Raw genomic sequence first — 21,841 nt, 5'->3', positions numbered from 1 at the left:
TTTAAATTAGCTTCTTGAGGCTGAAACCATGCGACACATCTTCACAAACAATTACCATCTGTGCAATGAAATTAGTGAGCGGGTGGTACAGCATTTTGTTCACTGCATCGAGACGCATGGCCGCCATGTGGAATATCTGCGCTTTCTGCAAACCATTGTCAAGGCAGACGGCAAATATGTTAAGAAGTGCCAAGATACGGTAATGACAGAGGTATGTTAACTCAGCTACACTCGATATGTTTGACACATGCAGTTTCTTCTACACTTTCATTATCATCATTTCATCAAGTTACAAGGCGCTTAGCAGTTTCTATATACAGTATGAATGAAAAAAGATAGGGCCCTATCCTCAAGAAGCATTTAGCATGTGTGTGTGCTGAGCTCTGAGGAAGAGATTTTCAATCTACTGAATCCCTTTTTTATTGACACCTTTTCATGTACAGAGAACTGTGCTTTTGAATTGCTGCTATCCTTGTGTTGCTACATCTCAGGGTGACACGAAAGATCCAGCTCTGAATTTCAACAATGTGGGTAAACACAAAGGAGAGGAGAGAAAATTGGGGGAAAGATATGCAAATAGTGGTACAACAGCTGAATTTCCACACCCACTGTTGCCACTGATTCCCCGTTGATTGGGGAAGGGCTTTACATAGCTCAGTGGTAGAGTATTTACATTGCTTTCAGAAGGTTCCAGGTTCAATCTCCAGGATTTCTTGGTAGGGCTGGGAATGTCACCTGTCTGAAACCCCAGAAAGCCACTGGCAGTCATTGTCAACAATACTGCGCTAGATGGACCAATGATCTGATTCTGTATAATTCAGCTTTCCATATTCCTATACTCCAGTGTGGTTTGCCTATATCATAGATTTGGCAGTGTGAATGTTGCCACATATAACTAGGATTTTAGCACACAGAGATTCTAATTTGGTGAGGCCTTCTGTAGCACTCAAAGCAAATAACTATGGTAGCAGGTGGCAATCTGTGCAACACAAATATTTGAATTCCGTGTTCAGACCTTTGTTTATTATAGGGCAATATGTGTTGATGATCACAAATGGATTGGATATGTGTGGGAATAAAATGGAGTCCATGGGAATAGATTGTGCTAGGATTCTTTAATAAAAGTCAGGTGTAATAAAATAAAACGGTCCAGCTAAAGTAGTGATCCCTCTAGATTGCTTTTGGAGTGAGCTAATAACATGCTTATTGAAATCAATGAAATTTAAAAGAGCTTAAGTTCTTTGGCTGAATCATACCTCTTATAATCTTACTAATTTCAGTGGGAGAGGTAAGCATCTGGAGAATTCAATCCTATTGAAGTCAGTGGGACTTAAAAAATGTTTTCTTCTGACTGGATGATATCCATGTTCAGCGGATGAGCTTCTGACCTCTTTTGCACATAAAACCATGCCAAGGTTTGTTTACTAATGGTTAACTATTACTTGTCCCACAGATGATCAAACAAATTATGGATTTTTTCCTCAGTGTGTGGTTTGTTTTACTGTTGTTCTTGTCTCCTGCCTTTTAGTATGGTGAGCATCTGTGGTGGGGTGGACAAACCAACCATGGTTAGAGATGGATGCTGTCAGGGAAAGGGAGACGGTTAGAGAGACGAGGGGGGAGAGAGGCAATTACAGAGAGCCGAAAGAGCTCATTAGCAGTTTATCATCCGACTCAGAGGAGGAAATAGGGAGGGGGCAACCAGTCCCCGGAACGAGCTACTCACAGAACAAAGGAAGTAGGAGACGTGCCCTGCACCGATGGGCATGCTGGGGAAAAAGACGTCACAAATCTTCAGTCGAGACATCTGACTGAGATGAGCATGGACGCATTTGTTTGAACTCTTGTAACTCCTTTGAACTTTTGGTAATAAATCTACAAGACAGAAATGGCTGTGTGCCTGGAGCGTTATCTCTGCTAGTTTTGGCAGCATCCACTCCTTACAGATGCTGTGTTTGCCTGTGACATCAAGTCATAGTTAACCAAACCAAGGCAACAAACCATGGCTTCAGATCATAGTTTCTTGGCAGGAAACAAACCAAATTGGGCAGAGTTTAGCTAACAAACCATGGCTTAATAAAACATGGCCTAACATGTGGAAACCAGGCCACTGTTTTTACCGTTCTAAAAGGTAGTAAATAAGTTTGAATTCATGTAAAAATAGCTAGCTAATAAGAATAATGGAAAAAAGGAATTCACATGTATTTATTTGCCATTTTTGGATTGTCTGTAGATGGAGTAGTTAATGACAGAAGTTTTTAAGTGGATTTTGAACCTCATCAGTCATGACTGGAGTGAGGGAATAAGTCATCCCTTCCCATCTCCAGATGCACCTATGTGTGTTGTTATTATGAGGCATAAAAGGTAACTACAGAAATACTGTTAGATGGGTCCCTCCCTATTTAATTTTGAACATATCAGAGTGTAAATCTTCAAACCTTCAGCTCTGAAAGTGGCTTATTCTAACTATGAAGCAATATGTTACGTGTGTTTTTTTTATACAATGGGTTTTGGCCCAAAGGTCCCTAAAGCTATGAACAGCATGTTAATTTGAATAACTATACAAGAAAAGTATAAAGAATGCAATCAAAAGAATATAATATAGCAAAATCATAAAATACTCATCAGTCATACTGTATATGTGTTGGGAACACCAATTAACACTGCAGCAAAAGCCCTGAAAAATCAACAATCAAGCCATTCCATATCTCATTGTGGGTGTATACACTCCCCTCCTGTTTCTCACCTGAGGGGGACACATTTCACCAACAGGCTGTCCCCCTGGAGCAGAAACTGTCTCCCACTGCAGGGACAAAATACTCAGCAGATAGAATCCTCATTAGCACAACCTGGAGAAGGGGAAAAGGATAATAAAACCAGATAAATGCAACAAAAACAGTAAAATAAAATAAAAACTTAAAATACAAGAACAGAAGAGCAAACTATTTGATTATGATCAAATTAGCATCTGGATTAGCACAGAGATGGGCTCAAACTGCAAGAGGAGCATTGCACTGAACTAGAATATTGTTCCATATCCTGCCTGGCAATGACTCTGCAGGGTTTCAGACAGGAGTCTTTCCAAACTGTATCTGGAGATTCCAGGGATGGAGTCTGGGACTCTTTGCATGCAAGACAGGTGCTCTACCACTGTGCTATATTGCTTTCTTCTAAACTATATTTTTCTAAAGAAAATATAGTTGCAGGGATAAAATAGTTTTAACCAGCCTTCAAAAATACAACCATGAAGTAAAGAAATCTGGTGAGTTCTATTGGGGAGTGAATTTCTACACTGCAGACCCTACAGCTAAAAAAGCCCTGCTCTTTGTGGCCATAAATCTGGTATTTGATGGAACAGGCAGTCAGAAGTGTATTTCGTATGTACACTGCGGAATTCAGTCCTCTGAAAAGGTACTAGCTGGCTTCAGAACTTCTCAATCCAAGGACGAAAGAAGAAAGTGGACCAAGCAACACCTGTGGCAATAGGGTTTACCGATAAGTGACTTGGAGGAATTAGAGCCAAAGCTTAAGCTTTCCATCCTCAGCTTGATTCTCTTAAGCAAGCATGCTGCCTTGTCACTCGCACACACCAAGTGATGTGCTGTTGGGTTGTGTGCACGCTGCATGATGTATGCAAGTGACACAAGTACGCTGCACGGTGTGTACGAGTGAGGTGAGTACATAGTGCAGCATGTGTGCACAGCCACCGTGAATTTTTGAGGGGCCCTCGGTCCCCTGCCCCCCAGTTGGTGCCCTTGCTCTTAAGTGGTCCCCAGGAAATCTTGTTGCTTATAAATGTTATATATTACACAGTTATATTGTGCTTTATGTGATGAGTAGAAGATTAATGTGTGCGTGTGTGTATCGAGGTGGGGTGGGGGACTGAACTATTTAAACAGATTCAAAGTATTTCTTGTTATAATTTCAGCTAGTTAATGGGGGTGAAGACGTGCTGGTGTTTTACAATGATAGAGCATCATTTCCAATCCTCCTCCAAATGATGTGCTCTGAGCGGGATCGAGTGGACGAAAGCGGCCCTTTGGTTTACCACATCACCCTGGTGGAACTGCTAGCAGCATGTACAGAAGGAAAGAACGTTTATACTGAAATAAAATGTAACTCCCTTCTTCCACTAGATGACATAGTGAGAGTGGTGACTCATGATGACTGCATACCTGAGGTAAGCCAGACTTTACGGCATGCGAAGCATTGTTGTTGTTGTTATAATATTATTAATTTATATAATTTATATAATTATATAATTTAATATTATTAAAGATTTCTTAGTTTACAAAAATACGTGCATTGTCCCTTTTTTCAAGTTGTGTTTTCTACAGATCAGTTTCATTTGTTGTGAGACATTAGTGTTGCATACAGTGTTAGGTTAGGAAGAAAAGAGGGGGATTTAGACCACATTTTAGTCCATTGGGTGGGGTTTATTTCATAGCCTATGGCGTCCTACCATTGTTTTTTGATTACGTCAAGGGGGTTTGTGGGATTTGGGAGCAGTATTTTGTACATTGTGGATGCCACCCCCTTGCTGTGTCCCTCTGTGGTGAGGAGGAGGTTTTCGAAGGTTGTCAAGGGCATGGTTGCTGCTGGTTTTACTAGTGGATTGTTTAAGAAGGCATGTAATTGGCAGTGTGTTAGCCAGGGCATTTGGGTGTCCCTTGTTTGTCTTGTATTTCTTGTGTCAATGTGGGTTTGCTATTTTTGTAGAAGTCTGCTAGGTGGGATAAGCCTTTGGCTTGTCAGGTTTTTACCTGGAAGTTTTGTGCTGTGTGGTGGCATAGTGGGTGATGAGCCAGGGGGTTTAGTGGGGATGGGGTTGGGGACAGTTTGCCTGCTTCTTTCTTACATTCTTTAAGCATGGTCTGTGTTAACCTGTTTAGTGATGTGAGGATTTTCCTTAGTTTGTTTGGGAGGAATGGGTATCCTGTGGTGGGGGTATTTTCAATTGTGCCTCTCTCCAGGTGTACCCATTGTTTTGTCTCGTCTTCTAGAATGTAGCGTACTTGCTTGGTGATGTAATATGATTCTATGTTGGGGATTCCCCATCCTCCTCCTGAGGAGGGGAGGTGCAGGTATTTGGGGGTTATTCTTGTTTTTTTGTGTGAGAAGATAAATGAGTGTATTTTTTTCTGCCATTTGCGAAGTTGGGCTGGGAGAATCCAGATTGGGAGGGTTTGGAATAGGTAGGTTAGTTTTGGGAGGGTGATCATTTTGATCATGGCTATTTTGTCTGTGAGAGTGAAGTTGGTGTTGTTCTATCCCCTCAAGTCTTTGTTAATTTGTCGCCATAAGGGGTTGTAGTTGTGGTTGTATAGTTTGTAGAGGTTTATGATTATTTGTACCCCTAGGTATCTGAACTTGGTGTGGCAAAGTTTTAGCTTGGTGGTGTTGGTGAATTCTTTTTGGGTATGGGGAGGTGGGGTGTTGAAGCACATAGCCTCAGATTTTGCCAAATTTACCTGTAGGCCCGACACCATTGAAATGTGTTGAGTTCTCTGGTTAGGGTGGTTGCTATGCTTATGGGGTGGTTGCTTATGCTTATGTTGTAACCATTAGGTCATCTGCAAATTTATAGGTTCTGCCTTTTATTTCCACTCCCTTGATGTCTGTGGCTGCTCGGATTCGGATTGCTAAGGGTTCCAGAGCCAAAATAAATAAGAAGGGAGACAGTGGGCATCCTTGTTTTGTGCCTCTTTGGATTGCTATAGTATTAGAGTCCATATTGTTAGTTCTGCATTTTGCTGAGGCTTGGGAGTATATTTGAGGATTTGCAGGAAGTTGGGGCCAAATTTCATGTTAGTTAGTACTGCTAATATGTATTTCCACTCTAAGCAATCAGAAGCTTTGAGGATGTCTAGGGACATAGTTGTCAGTGGGAATTTAGTTGCCTTGCTGTGTTTGATCAGGTTCAGTAGTTTCCTGATGGGGTCTGTTAACTTGTGTAGGAAGTTTTAGGCGGTTGGCCAAGATTTATGTGAATATCTTGTAGTCTTGGTTTATTAATGAGATTGGGTGGTATGATTCTACTTTGAGGCTGTCTCTCAGTTGTTTTGGGATGGAGACTATTTTGGAGTGGGTCCAGGTTTAGGGAATGGGCCCCCCTTTTATGATGTCATTGAATAGGCGGGTCATGTAGGGCATCAGGGGTTCTTTGAATTTCCTATAAAAAATTGCTGTGAAGCCTGGGGCTTTGTGTGGTTTCAGGTTTTTGAGGACCGTATCTATTTCCTCTGGGGTGATAGGATGGTCCATGAATTCCTGTTCCTCACCAGTTAAGGTAGACATGGTCAGTCCTTCTAGGAATTTTCTGATTTCCTTCTCAGGTGGGTTATGGGAGGTGTATAGGTTGGAGTAGAATTCTACAAATTCTGAGGTTATTTCTTTGGGGGAGAATGTTATGTTGCCGTCTTTTTTGGTGATGCTATGTGTTCTTGTTTTGACTGCTTTTTTCCTACTTCTATTTGCATAGAAGCATTGTTTAGAGTATGGAATGCTGATCATTGTTTTGTTGATTTCTAGGGAGTCTAGTTCTCTCCTTTTTTGTTCTATAAGTTTGAGGAGTTTTTTAGATCCTGTTTGTATGTAGCTTTCTCTTTTATGCAAGCTCCTCTGGTGACTGTTTTCACTGCGTCCCATAGGAGAGTGGCTGTTATATTATCTGCATAATTTTCTTTGAAGTAGTTTTGGAGTGTTTTTGTGAGACTATCTCTAATTAGTTTATTTGTGGTTAGGATGGGACTGAAGGACCATGATGGGTTGGTTTCTGTTTCTTCTCCTATTTTAAGGGTAACTTTTACTGGGGCATGATCTGTGATTTTAATGCTACCTATGTTTGTTGACCTATGTTTGTTGTAGGGACGCAGGTGGCGCTGTGGGTTAAAGCCTCAGCGCCTAGGACTTGCCGATCGAAAGGTCGGCGGTTCGAATCCCTGCGGCGGGGTGCGCTCCCGCTGCTCGGTCCCAGCGCCTGCCAACCTAGCAGTTCGAAAGCACCTCCGGGTGCAAGTAGATAAATAGGGACCGCTTACCAGCGGGAAGGTAAACGGCGTTTCCGTGTGCGGCTCTGGCTCGCCAGAGCAGCGATGTCACGCTGGCCACGTGACCCGGAAGTGTCTCCGGACAGCGCTGGCCCCTGGCCTCTTAAGTGAGATGGGCGCACAAACCCCAGAGTCTGTCAAGACTGGCCCGTACGGGCAGGGGTACCTTTACCTTTACCTATGTTTGTTGATTCAACCAAGGGGATCAGACCTTGTGTAAGCAGAATGCTATCTACGTAGTCTGAACACTGTGCCGTGGTACCCGGACTGGAATGTGTGGCTGGTGTCTCCCATGTTTTCTTTACCCCATATGTCATAGAGACATTTTTTAGCATTTTAAGCAATTTGTAAGAGTCCCTAATTGTTTGGGTTAAAGGGGGGGGGTAGATTACAGAAAGTAGCCTATATGCTGTTATATAGGTGTTTATTTGGGGTATCTTGGACTATCTGGTGTCTAACTGATTGGTCCTGGGTCTCAGCTGGCATGGAGGGCCTTTTTAAAGAACAGACTGTCCTTCCTGTTGTTTGCGATAGGTAGTGGTCAGTGAGATGGTAGAAGAAGAAGAGTTTGGATTTGATATCCCGCCTTTCACTCCCTTTAAGGAGCCTCAAAGCGGCTAACATTCTCCTTTCCCTTCCTCCCCCACAACAAACACTCTGTGAGGTGAGTGGGGCTGAGAGACTTCAAAGAAGTGTGACTGGCCCAAGGTCACCCAGCAGCTGCACGTGGAGGAGCGGAGACGTGAACCCGGTTCCCCAGATTACGAGACTACCGCTCTTAACCACTACACCACACTGGCATTAATGGTGTTAAGCATCTTTGTGATGCCTATGTTGGGTATAAGATTTATAGGCAATGTTGTCAGTGTTATTAACAACATCATTGGTATGTTGGGGTGGGGATATGGGTATTGGTACACTCTGGCACTATCATTGTGCTGGTTGTGTGTCAGATTTTAGCCTGTTTGTGGATTGTTTTATTGAGGTTAGGGTATTGTTTTAGTTGGTACGGGTTTCTTTCTTTGTTTTCCTTTTTCCTATTGTTTTTTTCTATTGTTTGTTGCCTTTGTGTGGTAAAGGAGGAGATGGAAATGTTGGGGGGGTCCATTTTTGTATGTGTGGTTCTTTTTGTGTTATGGGTGGAGTCCTTAGAGCAGGAGCAGGGTGCCGAGAGTGTGAGTTGTGGGTTGTTGGGGAGTGGGGAATGTGGTTTTATGTTCAAGACTATCAAATTGTTTATCAATAGCCTTCCTTCAGCTGTGTAGGTATTGTATTGCTCTAATTCTGTTTAGAAACATGCAGTATACACCCAGAGAAGCTGCATGGTCTCTGTTTCCAGTGTTGCACAGCATTTTAAAATTGTTTCCTGACAAGGGCCTTGTCCTTTCAAAAAGAAGCACCATGTCTGTATTCTTTGAGAATATGAAAATTTCAGTATATGCACGAGTTTAATTCTTAAACTAAAACCTGAATAAAATGAGGTATTAAAGCAGAATAACCTTTGACTTTATTGACTTTAACTTTTTAGTTAAGGTAAAGGTAAAGGGACCACTGACCATTAGGTCCAGTCGTGACCAACTCTGGGGTTGCAGCGCTCATCTCGCTTTATTGGCTGAGGGAGCCGGCGTACAGCTTCCGGGTCATGTGGCCAACATGACTAAGCCGCTTCTGGCAAACCAGAGCAGCGCACGGAAACGCCGTTTACCTTCTCGCCTGAGCGGTACCTATTTATCTACTTGCACTTTGATGTGCTTTCGAACTGCTAGGTTGGCAGGAGCTGGGACTGAGCAACGGGAGCTCACCCCATCGCGGGGATTCGAACCGCTGATCTTCATATTGGCAAGTCCTAGGCTGTGTGGTTTAACCCACAGCGCCACCTGCATCCCTTAACTTTTTAGTTACTTTGCTATTAAAGGGAAAACTGCTACTCATAAAGACAAACTGTAAATGAACTTTCAGCTTGGACTGAAGCTGAACACTGAGGAAAATGTGTACATAACAGCAACATTAACTTTAACCTGGGTTAAAAATTATCTTACTGGTGCTCTCTTGAAATAAGTACATTTCATTCAGTCCTTGTTTTTGGAAGACGAACATGCTCTATTCTGAGTATAACTTCCGATTTGAGTGCCACACTTCCATTTTCCTAGTGAGGGAAGGCGGGCTGGGCGGCAAGCAAGCAGGCAAGGGATGTCGCCACCCCCCACAGCCTGCTCCTGCTTGCAGGCAAGTAGGGGTGGGATCGGGCTGCTCTGCTGGGGAGGTGCAGGCTCCATCACACTTTCCATTGAGGAGTTTGTGGCAGCACTCCCCTCAAGGGAGAAGTTTAAAGGAGTCCCCACCTCCGCATCAGATCCCCTGCAACCCCATGAAGGCAGCCAGGCTGAATAGTTGCTGGGGTTGGGGAAGGTGGCCGCAGCACAGAAGCTGCACCTGAGAGCCCCTGCACCAACTGAAGGCAGCCAGGCGCTCAGCCCGCTCCCACTCCTACTTGCATGCAAGCAGGAGTGAAGATGGGGATCTCTCAGCGCGAAGCCTCCACTCCACTTCTGCAGTGGTGATTCAAGTTATACAGGGTGAGTCTTTTAAAAGAGGCCCTGTGGAACATGTGTACTCTGTATCCACAGGGCCTCTTTTAAAGGACTCACTCTGAAGTAGATGACCACAAAAGGGCAGGAGGTTACTATTGAAAGTGGATGGGGAGATACATTTATGTAGGTATATGATTCTTCTTCTTCTTCTTCTTCTTCTTCTTCTTCTTCTTCTTCTTGCAGGGCAGCTTGCAGGGCAGCAGCTGAAGAAGGAGCAAAAAGGGTTTTATTGTGTGTGTGTTTCTTGTGGCTGATTAGCTGCTCTCCCTGTGCAAAGGTCAGAGGGGGCAGGGTTTCTGTTGAGGCAGGTGATTAGCTGTGGGAGGAGCTTATCAGAGCTTGCAGGGCAGCGGCGCACGCCTAGCGGCGCGCGCAGTTTGATCCATCTTTAGATTTAGGGGAGCTAGTCTCAAACGTTTGTTGGGGGAGACCTATGGTTTTTTTGGGGGGAGTTATTTGTTCTGTCTGCACGCTTCTTATGATGGAGGACCGCTGTAGCCAGCCCCAACGACACGTTCTCAAGATGGAGAGTGAGGGAACAGCTGCAGTTGCCTGCGGTTCCTGCACAATATTTGCCATCTTGCCAAAGGTTGCAGGCAGCTTTACCTGCAGCAATTGCATGTTGATTGCCCTCTTAAAAGACAAAGTCCAGCAACTGGAGGAACGTGTGTCTACGCTCCAAAGAATTAGAGAGCTGGAGCTCTTCTTGGAAGCAACAGAGCACACCGTCTCCACCAAGGAGGAGACAGGGGACTCCCCTGAGAAGGAGGCTAGTTCACCAACACAGGAGCCAGATATATGGAGAAACGTGACTCAAAGAAGCCCAGGGTTCACTCTGATTGTTTAGAAATACACAATCGCTTTGAGGTCCTCTCCCCTAGAATGGAAGACGAAGAGCAGACTCCATTTGAGGATCTCTCCCTCATTACAGTCGAACAGGTATATGAAGACGAGCAGCAAAGTCAGTCCTCAGGGAATGTGCAGGTAACCTTGGAACGGACAGCTCACGGAAGAACCCCGACCAAACCTAAGAGGAGGCGTGTAGTGGTGATAGGGGATTCCCTACTGAGGGGAACAGAAGCAGTGATCTGTGGGCCTGACAAGATGTCTCGGGAATTGTGCTGTCTCCCCGGGGCTAAGATCCAAGATGTAACTGAACGACTGCAAGGAATCATAAAACCCACTGACAAATACCCCTTCCTCTTGGTTCATGTGGGAACCAATGACACTGCAAGCAATAGCCTCCAGAAGATCAAAAGAGACTACGAGGCTCTGGGCAGGAAATTGAAGCAATTAAATGCACAAATTGTCATCTCATCTGTCCTCCCAGTTGAACGACGTGGCCCAGGGAGAGAGGGAAAAATAGTGGAAGTGAACAGCTGGCTTTGCAAATGGTGTAAACAGGAACGGTTTGGATTCTTAGATCACGGACTGCAGTTTCTTGAAGATGGACTTCTGGCAAGCGATGGGCTGCACCTCACAACGGTTGGGAGGAATGTTTTTGCTAAACATTTCAGAAACCTCATCAGGAGGGCTTTAAACTGACTAATGTGGGGGAGGGAGACAGTGCTCCTGAAGGTAGAAGTCTATCAATTGATGAAGATGATCATCCAAATGTCATAGACCAAATGGAGCAAACAGCACGCAGACCTAGTGGTGGGAGGAAAAAATCCTTAAATAATAGACACGGGGGAATGATTAATGGACTTCAATGTCTGTACACTAATGCGCAAAGCATGGGAAATAAACAAGATGAGCTTGAGCTCTTGGTACAGCAAACTAAATATGACATAATAGGCATCACTGAAACCTGGTGGGATAAGTCCCATGACTGGAATGTAATAATGGAGGGATACAATCTATTTCAGAGAAACAGACCAGACAAGAAAGGAGGAGGAGTGGCGTTATATGTCAGGGATGTGTATACCTGTGAAGAGATCCAAGATTTAGAACCTCAAAGCCAAAGTGAGAGCATTTGGGTCAAAATTAAGGGAGAGAAGAATAACAGGGACCTCATTGTGGGAGTTTACTATAGATCCCCAAGCCAAACGGAGGGCATAGATGATGCCTTCCTGGAACAGATGGCCAAGCATGCAAAAGGAAGGGAGATAGTAGTAATGGGGGACTTCAATTACCCGGATATTTGCTGGATGTCAAACTCAGCCAAGAGCATAAGGTCAAACAGATTCCTCACTGGCCTTGCAGACAACTTCGTTGTCCAGAAAGTGGGAGAAGCAACAAGAGGAACAGCCATTTTAGATGTGGTCCTAACCAATGTTGATGACCTGGTTAGTGGGGTAGAAGTGGAAGGATCATTAGGCGCGAGTGATCATGCTCTTCTGAAGTTTACTATACAGCGGAAAGGAGCAGCCAAGTATACTAGGACTCAATTTTTTGACTTTAAGAAAGATGGCTGGGAGTTTGTTAAGAGGGAGATAGTAAAAGCACAACTTCAGGCAATACCAATGAGACGGAAACATGGAAGGTGCCTAAAGAAGCCAGGGTGGCTATCTAAAGAACTTTTAACTGAGTTAAGAATAAAAAGGGATGTGTACAAAAAATGGAAAAGGGGGGAAACCACCAAAGAGGAATTCAAACAAATAGCCAGCACGTGTAGACACAAAGTCAGAAAAGCTAAAGCATAGAATGAACTCAGGCTTGCTAGAGAGATTAAAAGCAACAAAAAAGGCTTTTATGGGTATGTTCGTAGCAAAAGGAAGAAGAGGAGAAGAGAAGAGGAGAAGAGAAGAGGAGAGGAGAAGAGAAGAGAGGAGAAGAGAAGAGAAGAGGAGGTTAAGGGGTGATATGATAGCCATGTTCAAATATATAAGAGGATGTCAATAGAGGAGGGAGAAAGGTTGTTTTCTGCTGCTCCAGAGAAGCGGACACAGAGCAATGGTTCCAAACTACAAGAAAGAAGATTCCACCTAAACATTAGGAAGAACTTCCTGACAGTAAGAGCTGTTCGACAGTGGAATTTGCTGCCAAGGAATGTGGTGGAGTCTCCTTTGGAGGTCTTTAAGCAGAGGCTTGACAACCATATGTCAGGAGTGCTCTGATGGTGTTCCTGCTTGGCAGGGGGTTGGACTCGATGGCCCTTGTGGTCTCTTCCAACTCTATGATTCTCTTCTTCTTCTTCTTCTTCTTCTTCTTCTTCTTCTTCTTCTTCTTCCTCCTCCTATTATTATTAGTTTGGGGGGGAAGGAGAGAAAAGAAAAGACAGATAACGGAGGTGGATGGAGGGGGTAGGAAATTTAAGAGTAAAGGAAAAAGGAAAGGAAAAAGGAAAAAACAAACAAAGAAAAAAGAAAAAACTGAAGATGTTGAGGTGGTGCTGTATGGAAGTAGTATTTATATATATCAAATAATAAAAGTGTCAAGTTGTGGGTGAACATATCAGACGACACAGCGATTCCTCAAACAGCTCTTCTTTATTCTGAGGCCAGAACTGAACTGAACTGAAGGGCTCAGTCAGCCTGCTTATATAGAGCTCCAGTACCTTGTTACTGTAACAACTTTCTAAAACTATCCAATCACTAAACGTCACTTTCGATCCTTCATTTGCATAACTATCTACAGTATCTCCCTGCTGGCCCAGGGTGAGAACTTCAGTACATAACAAAAAGTAAAAATAAAAAGTATATAGAAGACCCCTTTAAGGGGGAAAATAAAATAGAATTATATATGTATATATGTATTCTCTTTAAAGAGAAAAAGGAAAGGGGAAGGGGGGAAAAGGGAAAAAGAGGGGAAGATAACAATAGCAATCACAATAATGTAGAAAAAAAGTTTTGTTTTGTTTTTGTTGTTTTAAAAAAGGAGGTTGATAATAAAGGGCGGGAAGGAGGAGGAAGGACACCCCACAAAAAAGGACTCTTTTAAAATTTTTATTCTATTTTCTTTTCCCACTGTTTAATTTAAAAAATGGGGGCGGGGGGAGTCAGGGCTGAAGTGGTGGTCCCAGGAAGTGGCCTCTGTTGGTTCAGGGCTCCTTTATGGGCACCACCATTTTAATTCTTAAGAGTTAGAAAAATGGAGGTAAAAAAATTGAGGGGGGAAATGTATTAAAAATACATTTAGGAAATTAAGGAAAAGGATTTTTTAAAAAAATGATTTGGATCCTGTTTCCATTTCCAGCTGCCAGTGGCACCCCTCTGTCAGCAGGAGAGGGCCAACGCAGTGCGCGTCTTCTCCCGGGGTGATTCCCTTAGTGTGGCTCCCCTATGGGTCCCTGCCAACTTCCCTCGCTCCAGTCACTAGAGAGGTTGGATCTGGTTTGGACTGGGCTGCGCACTTCTATGCGGCCTCCCTGACTCGCCCAGTCCCATCCTACCTCTCTTTCTTGATTACTACTGTCAGATGGCAGTGGTGGTTGCTCATGAGTAACCAGGCAGGACTCCAACCTGTCTTTAACAGGTTTTATTTTGGTGCAAAACTATTTACAGTGCAGAACCATCAGTTCATGTCTGCCTCAATCGCTAGCAGAATCTGGGAGTGGTTGTTTCCAGGGACTCCCCCAACATAAGAGCTTAGTCACCCCGAGCCTTTCCTTCCTCCTTTGCGTTTTATGCCTCTGCGCAAGGTGGGTGACGGAAGAGGCGTGCTTCTCTCCTGACTGGCTTGGCAAGGATCGGTGCCGAGGCTTCCAGCAGCATCCCTCTAGCCCTTTCCCCTCCTTTACCCGGGAGGTGGGGCTTTCCCCAGCCTCCGACTGACGAGGTGCAGTGCTGGGACTCCCAACAGCAACCTCTGGTCCCTTCCCTCTTCCCCACTGGAGGTGTGGCTTTCCCCACTGCAGGAAGAGGAACTGCTTCGCAAGATTTTCAGAGGTTCCCTGTATCCCAACGGCCCCTTTGCCTCCCTTCCCTGTTCCGATGGCAAGCCCCTGACAGCTACAATGGCGGTTGCCGTGACGGTGGAAGCTGGCAAGTGTAATGTGAAGCATAATTATAAGAATATTTTCAGTGCCTGTTTTTAAAAACAAAAAAATAAAGACAGCATGCCAGGCTGAAAACGGGGTTCTATTGTGCGTTAAACTGTTATTAACAAAGAAGTAAATTAAGACATTTCTTATTGAATGAAACAACAAAGTGTTGATTCCCTTGCTCTACACCACACGCTAATGTGGCACCAGGTTGTAATTTCAGAACAGGAACAGGAAATAATACAAGCAATTGTGTTTTGCCACTTAAACTAAGGCCAGACTGCCATTTTGTGCTATTAAGTGTCTTTGTACAAAATAGATATAGGCCTTGGACATGTCAATACTCCAACATTTCTTAAGTATATTAAGAGACAGGAACAAGGCAGGGAATAGCAGTTGTGCTGAAATACAATTAAAAAATAAAACTATTGCTAAAGAAGCATAAGGAGATTGTGGTGAGGTTGAATTCTTTGCATCTGACTTCACTGTAGAAGACTGAAATTACATATTGAAACATACATGTTGACCTCCTTTCACTTCCATAGATGGTTGCCTTAATAATTTCCACTATTTGCATGCAGTTCCATAATATTGAAGTTCTCTGGGTGACTTAAAATAAATACTACAAAGAAAGGTTTCAGAAGGAGACAGATTTAAATGTGGTTAAGAAAGTGAAATGGAGGCTCGTAACATTATACAGGAGGCAGCAACGAAAACCATCCCAATGAAAAGGAAATGCAAGAAAGCAAAGTGGCTGTCCAATGAGGCCTTACAAATAGCGGGGGAGAGAAGGCAAGCAAAATGCAAGGGAGATCGTGAAACATACAGGAAATTGAATGCAGATTTCCAAAGAATAGCAAGGAGAGACAAGAAGACCTTCTTAAACAAGCAATGCAAAGAAATAGAGGAAAGCAATAGAATGGGAAGAACCAGAGATCTGTTCAAGAAAATTGGAGATATGAAAGGAACATTTCGTACAAAGATTTCCATAATAAAGGACAAAAGTGGAAAGGACCTAACAGAAGCAGAAGACATCAAGAAGAGGTGGCAAGAATACACAGAGGAATTATACCAGAAAGAAACGGATGTCTCATATACCCCAGGTAGTGTGGTTGCTGACCTTGAGCCAGACATCCTGGAGAGTGAAGTCAAATGGGCCTTAGAAAGCACTGCAAATAACAAGGCCAGTGGAAGTGATGGTATTCCAGCTGAACTATTTAAAATTTTAAAAGATGATGCTGTTAAGGTGCTACACTCAATATGCCAGCAAGTTTGGAAAACTCAGCAGTGGCCAGAAGATTGGAGAAGATCAGTCTACATCCCAATCCCAAAGAAGGGCAGTGCCAAAGAATGCTCCAACTATCGCACAATTGCACTAATTTCTCACGCTAGCAAGGTTATGCTTAAAATTCTACAAGGAAGGCTCAAGCAGTATGTGGACCGAGAACTCCCAGAAGTGCAAGCTGGATTTAGAAGAGGCAGAGGAACCAGAGACCAAATTGCAAACATGCGCTGGATTATGGAGAAAGCTAGAGAGTTCCAGAAAGACATTTACTTCTGCTTCATTGACTATGCAAAAGCCTTTGACTGTGTCGACCATGGCAAACTATGGCAAGTTCTTAAAGAAATGGGAGTGCCTGATCACCTCATCTGTCTCCTGAGAAATCTCTATGTGGGACAAGAAGCTACAGTTAGAACTGGATATGGAACAACTGACTGGTTCAAAATTGGGAAAGGAGTACGACAAGGCTGCATTTTGTCTCCCTGCTTATTTAACTTATATGCAGAATTCATCATGCGAAAGGCTGGGCTGGATGAATCCCTAGCCGGAATTAAGATTGCCGGAAGAAATATCAACAACCTCAGATATGCAGATGACACAACCTTGATGGCAGAAAGTGAGGAGGAATTAAAGAACCTTTTATTGAGGGTGAAAGAGGAGAGTGCAAAATATGGTCTGAAGCTCAACATCAAAAAAACGAAGATCATGGCTACTGGTCCCATCATCTCCTGGCAAATAGAAGGGGAAGAAATGGAGGCAGTGAGAGATTTTACTTTCTTGGGCTCCATGATCACTGCAGATGGTGACAGCAGCCACGAAATTAAAAGACGCCTGCTTCTTGGGAGAAGGGCAATGACAGGCCTAGACAGCATCTTGAGAAGTAGAGACATCACCTTGCCAACAAAGGTCCGTATAGTTAAAGCTATGGTTTTCCCAGTAGTGATGTATGGAAGTGAGAGCTGGACCATAAAGAAGGCTGATCGCCGAAGAATTGATGCTTTTGAATTATGGTGCTGGAGGAGACTCTTGAGAGTCCCATGGACTGCAAGAAGATCAAACCTCTCCATTCTGAAGGAAATCAGCCCTGAGTGCTCACTGGAAGGACAGATTGTGAAGCTGAGGCTCCAGTACTTTGGCCACCTCATGAGAAGAGAAGACTCCCTGGAGAAGACCCTGATGTTGGGAAAGATGGAGGGCACAAGGAGAAGGGGGCGACAGAGGACGAGATGGTTGGATAGTGTTTTCGAGGTTACCAGCATGAGTCTGACCAAGCTGCGGGGGGCAGTGGAGGACAGGAGTGCCTGGCGTTCTCTGGTCCATGGGGTCATGAAGAGTCGGACACGACTAAACGACTAAACAACAACAACAACAAAAGAAAGTGAAATACCTAGGGATTAATATGACAGCCAAAAATCTGAATTTATTTAAAGATAACTATGAGAAATGCTGGTCAGAAGTCAAAAAAGATCTAGAAATTTGGTCAAAATTGAAGCTTTCCTTGTTGGGTCGAATTGCAGCTATAAAGATGAATGTATTGCCAAAAATGCTGTTTTTGTTTCAAACTTTACAGATTGTGGAGAAGATGGACTGTTTCAAGAGGTGGCAAAGAGACATTTCTAAATTTGTCTGGCAGGGCAAAAAGCCCAGAATAAAATTTAAAATATTGACTGATGCTAAAGAAGGAGGGGGGTTTGCCCTGCCAGACATGAGGTTGTATTATGAATCAGCAGGATTTTGCTGGTTGAAAGATTGGCTACTTCTTGAGAACACTGACATTTTGGATTTGGAAGGGTTCAATAATACTTTTGGGTGGCATGCATATTTGTGGTATGACAAGGTGAAAGCAAATAGAGCATTCAAAAACCATATTGTCAGGAAAGCTGTGTTTAATGTCTGGACAAGATATAAAGACTTATTGGAAAACAAGACTCCAAGGTGGCTATCACCTATGGAGGCTAAGGCTCTGAAAAAAACTCAATATGGAGGCCAAGTGGCCAAGATATTGGGAGATACTAGAACAAGATCGAGACACATTGAGATTGCAGAGTTTTGAGAAACTAAAAGATAAAGTGTGAGATTGGCTACATTACCATCAAATAAGAGAAGCCTTTAACTTGGATAAAAAAATAGGCTTCCAGGTGGAAAAATCGAAATTAGAAACAGAATTGTTAGAACCTAAAACTAAGATACTTTCGAGAATGTACAACTTGCTGTTAAAATGGAATACTCAGGATGAAACAGTTAAGTCAGCTATGATTAAATGGACACAGGACCTTGGTCATAACATTATGTTTGCTGACTGGGAAAAGTTGTGGACCACCGATATGAAGTTCACGGCATGTAATGCCTTAAGAGAAAATATTATGAAGTTGATCTATAGGTGGTACATGACCCCAGTCAAGCTTGCAAAAATTTATCACCTGCCTGATAATAAATGTTGGAAATGTAAAGAAACTGAGGGAACATTCTTTCACCTTTGGTGGACTTGCCCAAAGGTTAAGGCTTTCTGGGAAATGATCTATAATGAACTAAAAAAGGTTTCTTAGGGAAGGTATATTTGAATACCTTTTTTGGGCATTGTCGGCCAATTGGTGCTAAAGAAAGATAGAACATTTTTAATGTACGCAACAACTGCAGCAATAATACTTATTGCAAAGTATTGGAAGACGCAAGATTTGCCCACCTTGGAAGAATGGCAGATGCAAGTGATTGACTACATGGAATCGGCAGAAATGACTGGCAGAATCCGAGATCGGGGAGAAGAGTCGGTGGAAGAGGACTGGAAGAAGTTTAAAGAATACCTCCAAAAACACTGTAAAATGTTTGAATGTTAAAATGATGTCGGATATAAAGATAATATGGCATTAGTGATTTGGTAAAAAGAAATATGTAAAAATGATTTGGAAAAAAAGGGTAAGACCAGAGTATTATTATGTCGTGATTAAACAAATGATATAAGGGACTAAGTTATAAAGAACATGTAATAAATGGCTTAATAGGAAAGGAAAAGAAACCAAAGGCATAATAGGTTGAAATGCATAAATAGGGTACAAGATTGGAAAGAGGGTAGGAAATTGCTGAATTTGATTATGTAAAGGGGAACACAGAAAAGGGAGATGTGAGGAAGTCAGGAAAGAGGGTTACAAAGATAGTAAGCAAGCAATAATTTTTTTTTGTTTTTTGTTGTTTTTGTTGTGCTATTTTTGATTGTCTTTTTCTCTGTTTTTTCTTTTCTTTTTTCTGATTGTGATATTTGTTTTATTATGAAAAACTTCAATAATTTTTTAAAAAAAAAAATAAAATAAATACTACAAATCAGGGTAAATATAAAATGCAACCTAAAATTATCAAATGACAAATTTTAAAGGACCGATGTTTGCATAGTTTTTTTAGATATCTTGTAAGCCGCCCAGAGTGGCTAGGGAAACCCAGTCAGATAGGTGGGGTATAAATAGATAAAACAATAACAATAATACCAATAATAATAATATCAAAACTAAGCAAATACCACAAATACAAGAGTTCACAACAGTCCCAAGATTAAAATCAAAGATTTTAAAAATGAGAGCTCCGGAATACTAAAGTTGCTTAGAAAACCTGGGTAAATAAAAAGAGTAAGTTTTATGAATCATTAAGTTTTATGAATCACCAGTTCCAGAAGGACCACAAAGATGGTGCCAGGTGAGTCTTCCTGGGAAGATAGCTTTATAACCTCAGTGCTACCACAAGAAAGGATGAGGGTGTGTTCCTGTGGTATCCAAATAGGATCTTAAAGTTTGGTTTGGTAAATACAGCAAAAGATGGTCTTTCTGATAACCTGGTCCCAAAGCATTTAGGGCCCTGAAGGTTAAAGCCAGCACTTCAAATTGTGCTGGGAAATGCACTGGGAAATTGTGCTGGGAAGTGCAGCTGTCAAATCTTAATATGGTCAGACTTCTGAGTCTTCTTGACTGTGAGCTGGTTCATACATAAAGCTGTTCCAATCCCAATATTTATATTGCAAATATTTGGGCTCTTGGAGAAGAGATGGTATCAGTTTTGCTCCTCTGGTCTGCATTTGTGTTGTAAGCCATTACATGCCAACCAGCTCAGTATTTTATGGACTACAAGAAAATACATATGTAGTGACTTTGGCTTACCTGATTCATTTTTTAAAAACAAAATAAAAAAATTCCTTCCAGTAGCACCTTAAAGACCAACTAGGTTAGTTCTTGGTATGAGCTTTCGTGTGCATGCACACTTCTTCAGATACGTATCTGAAGAAGTGTGCATGCACACGAAAGCTCATAACAAGAACTAACTTAGTTGGTCTTTAAGGTGCTACTGGAAGGAATTTTTTTATTTTGTTTTGACTATGGCAGACCAACACGGCTACCTATCTGTAACTGGAACTATGGAAGGCACCTCATTTTTTTAAAATATTATGTTCCAGGTGAAGATAGCATATGTGAACTTTGTCAATCATTGCTATGTAGACACTGAGGTGGAAATGAAGGAAATCTACACCAGTAACCACATCTGGAAACTATTTGAAAACTTTCTTGTTGATATGGCAAGGGTAAGTTTTATGAATCATTAAATATTGATTAATATTGAATCATTAATAATCTTTACTAAAGGCAGTGGGCTGGAGTTTTATGTTTCTGTTTTAAGTTAAATTTATGTTTATTTTTTCATGAGTCACTGGAACGAGGGACCTACAATGTGGGGTGCCAGATGGGCTGTGGCCCCAGGTACGTATTAATGAGGGGGCGCAAGCAGGTGCCCCCACGCAGACACCCCCAGCACAACGTGGCCTGGCACTTCTCTCCTGACGTTGGAGGAACCAATACCCACAGAGAGGAGCACTGGGCTACTCTGTGTTGAGAGTGCAGAGTATTTGCTAAAGCTAACAATTAGAAAAGCAAGTGCTTACGTATTTTTGGTGGCTCCATAAAGTTCTTAAGTGACAGTTCAAAGTAGAGATGAAATTTCTCAGTCCTTCTGGTGCCTCAGTTATGCCTTAGCTGAACTTAGACTCCAGTATCTGAGTAGCATGAATTCAACCCAGCCCTCTTGCTCTTTTTATACAGCAGGAAAGCCAGTGTGCCTCTGTGTGCATTTTTTATTACCAGTTTGAGGGTTGGGGGTGTCCCCACCCCCCGGCTACTGTCTTTTAATTTGTGTTCACATGTCTTCAGGAAGCCCTCAGGTAAATCCACTGAACTGTTTCATGCATCACTTTTGAAGCTGCTGGTTAGTTGAAACTACAGAGCATACTTTTATTACTCTGAAGGATTTTCTGTGCTTTAACATGTCCAATTAACAGAGGGCAGCATTTCCTCCCCTTCCCCCATCTAATATGTTTGTCATGAAAGATTGTGCACTCCTAAACTGGCACAGCATGATCCTCCCAAGAGGAATATCCACAGACCTTCTTTGGCCTCAGGTGTAGAATTAGCACAAGTGGCACAATGCAAAGGTCTGTTGCCAAAATCCATATTGACCATTTAGCAAACATGACTGATGTTGCCTTGCATCAAGTTATTGTGATGCTTGAGGTAGTGACTTATTTGTAAAGTAAAATAAGAGAAAATTATTCCTAACTATCAGGGGACTGCCATCAGAATGGGGAAAGGAGGCGGGGGATACAGGGAACCTCCACCGATTCTGAGAAGCAGCTCCTCGTCTGGCAGTAGGGAAAGCCACACCTCCAGCGGAGCAAAGGGGAAAGGCAGTAGCCTGGTGGAGGGAAGGCTCGAAGATGCTACTGAGAGCCCAAGCGCCTCACCTAGCACGGCCGGCCAGGAGACACACACGCTTCTGTTGCCCTGCTTGCACAGAGGGGTGAAACATAAGGAGGGGAGGCGGAGATTTGGGGTGTCCAAGTTCTTATGTTGGGGGAAAAGCCGGAAGGGGCCACTCCCAGAATCTGCTAGTGGCTGAGATGGTCATGGACTTTGGGGTTATGCACTGTAAATAGTTTGCACCAAAATAAAGCCTGTAAAAGACAGGT

The 21,841-nt window shown here is 42.8% G+C and overlaps 1 protein-coding gene and 1 long non-coding RNA gene across 9 annotated transcripts in view; one reads left to right on the top strand and one right to left on the bottom strand.

The window, feature by feature from the left end:
- ITPR2 (inositol 1,4,5-trisphosphate receptor type 2) overlaps window positions 1–21,841 on the top strand; it is a 292,662-nt gene that overhangs the window by 133,150 nt on the left and 137,671 nt on the right. For all 8 annotated transcript variants that reach the window (XM_079993294.1, XM_079993291.1, XM_079993290.1 and 5 more), the window contains 3 exons: window positions 11–211; window positions 3,929–4,180; window positions 20,279–20,404. In XM_079993294.1, coding sequence (XP_079849420.1) covers window positions 11–211; window positions 3,929–4,180; window positions 20,279–20,404 — 579 coding nt within the window. The remainder of the gene's footprint in view (window positions 1–10; window positions 212–3,928; window positions 4,181–20,278; window positions 20,405–21,841) is intronic.
- LOC307225476 lies at window positions 387–5,047 on the bottom strand. Its single transcript, XR_013843030.1, has 3 exons — window positions 4,764–5,047; window positions 2,747–2,849; window positions 387–512 (listed from the first exon to the last, which is right to left on the bottom strand). It is a non-coding gene; the product is annotated as an uncharacterized lncRNA (long non-coding RNA).

This window comes from Podarcis cretensis (genome assembly GCF_951804945.1).
Source record: "Podarcis cretensis genome assembly, chromosome: 10".
Lineage (NCBI taxonomy): Eukaryota > Metazoa > Chordata > Lepidosauria > Squamata > Lacertidae > Podarcis > Podarcis cretensis.
Note: the sequence above shows the minus strand (reverse complement) of the source record. Positions and strands in the feature narration are given on the sequence as shown.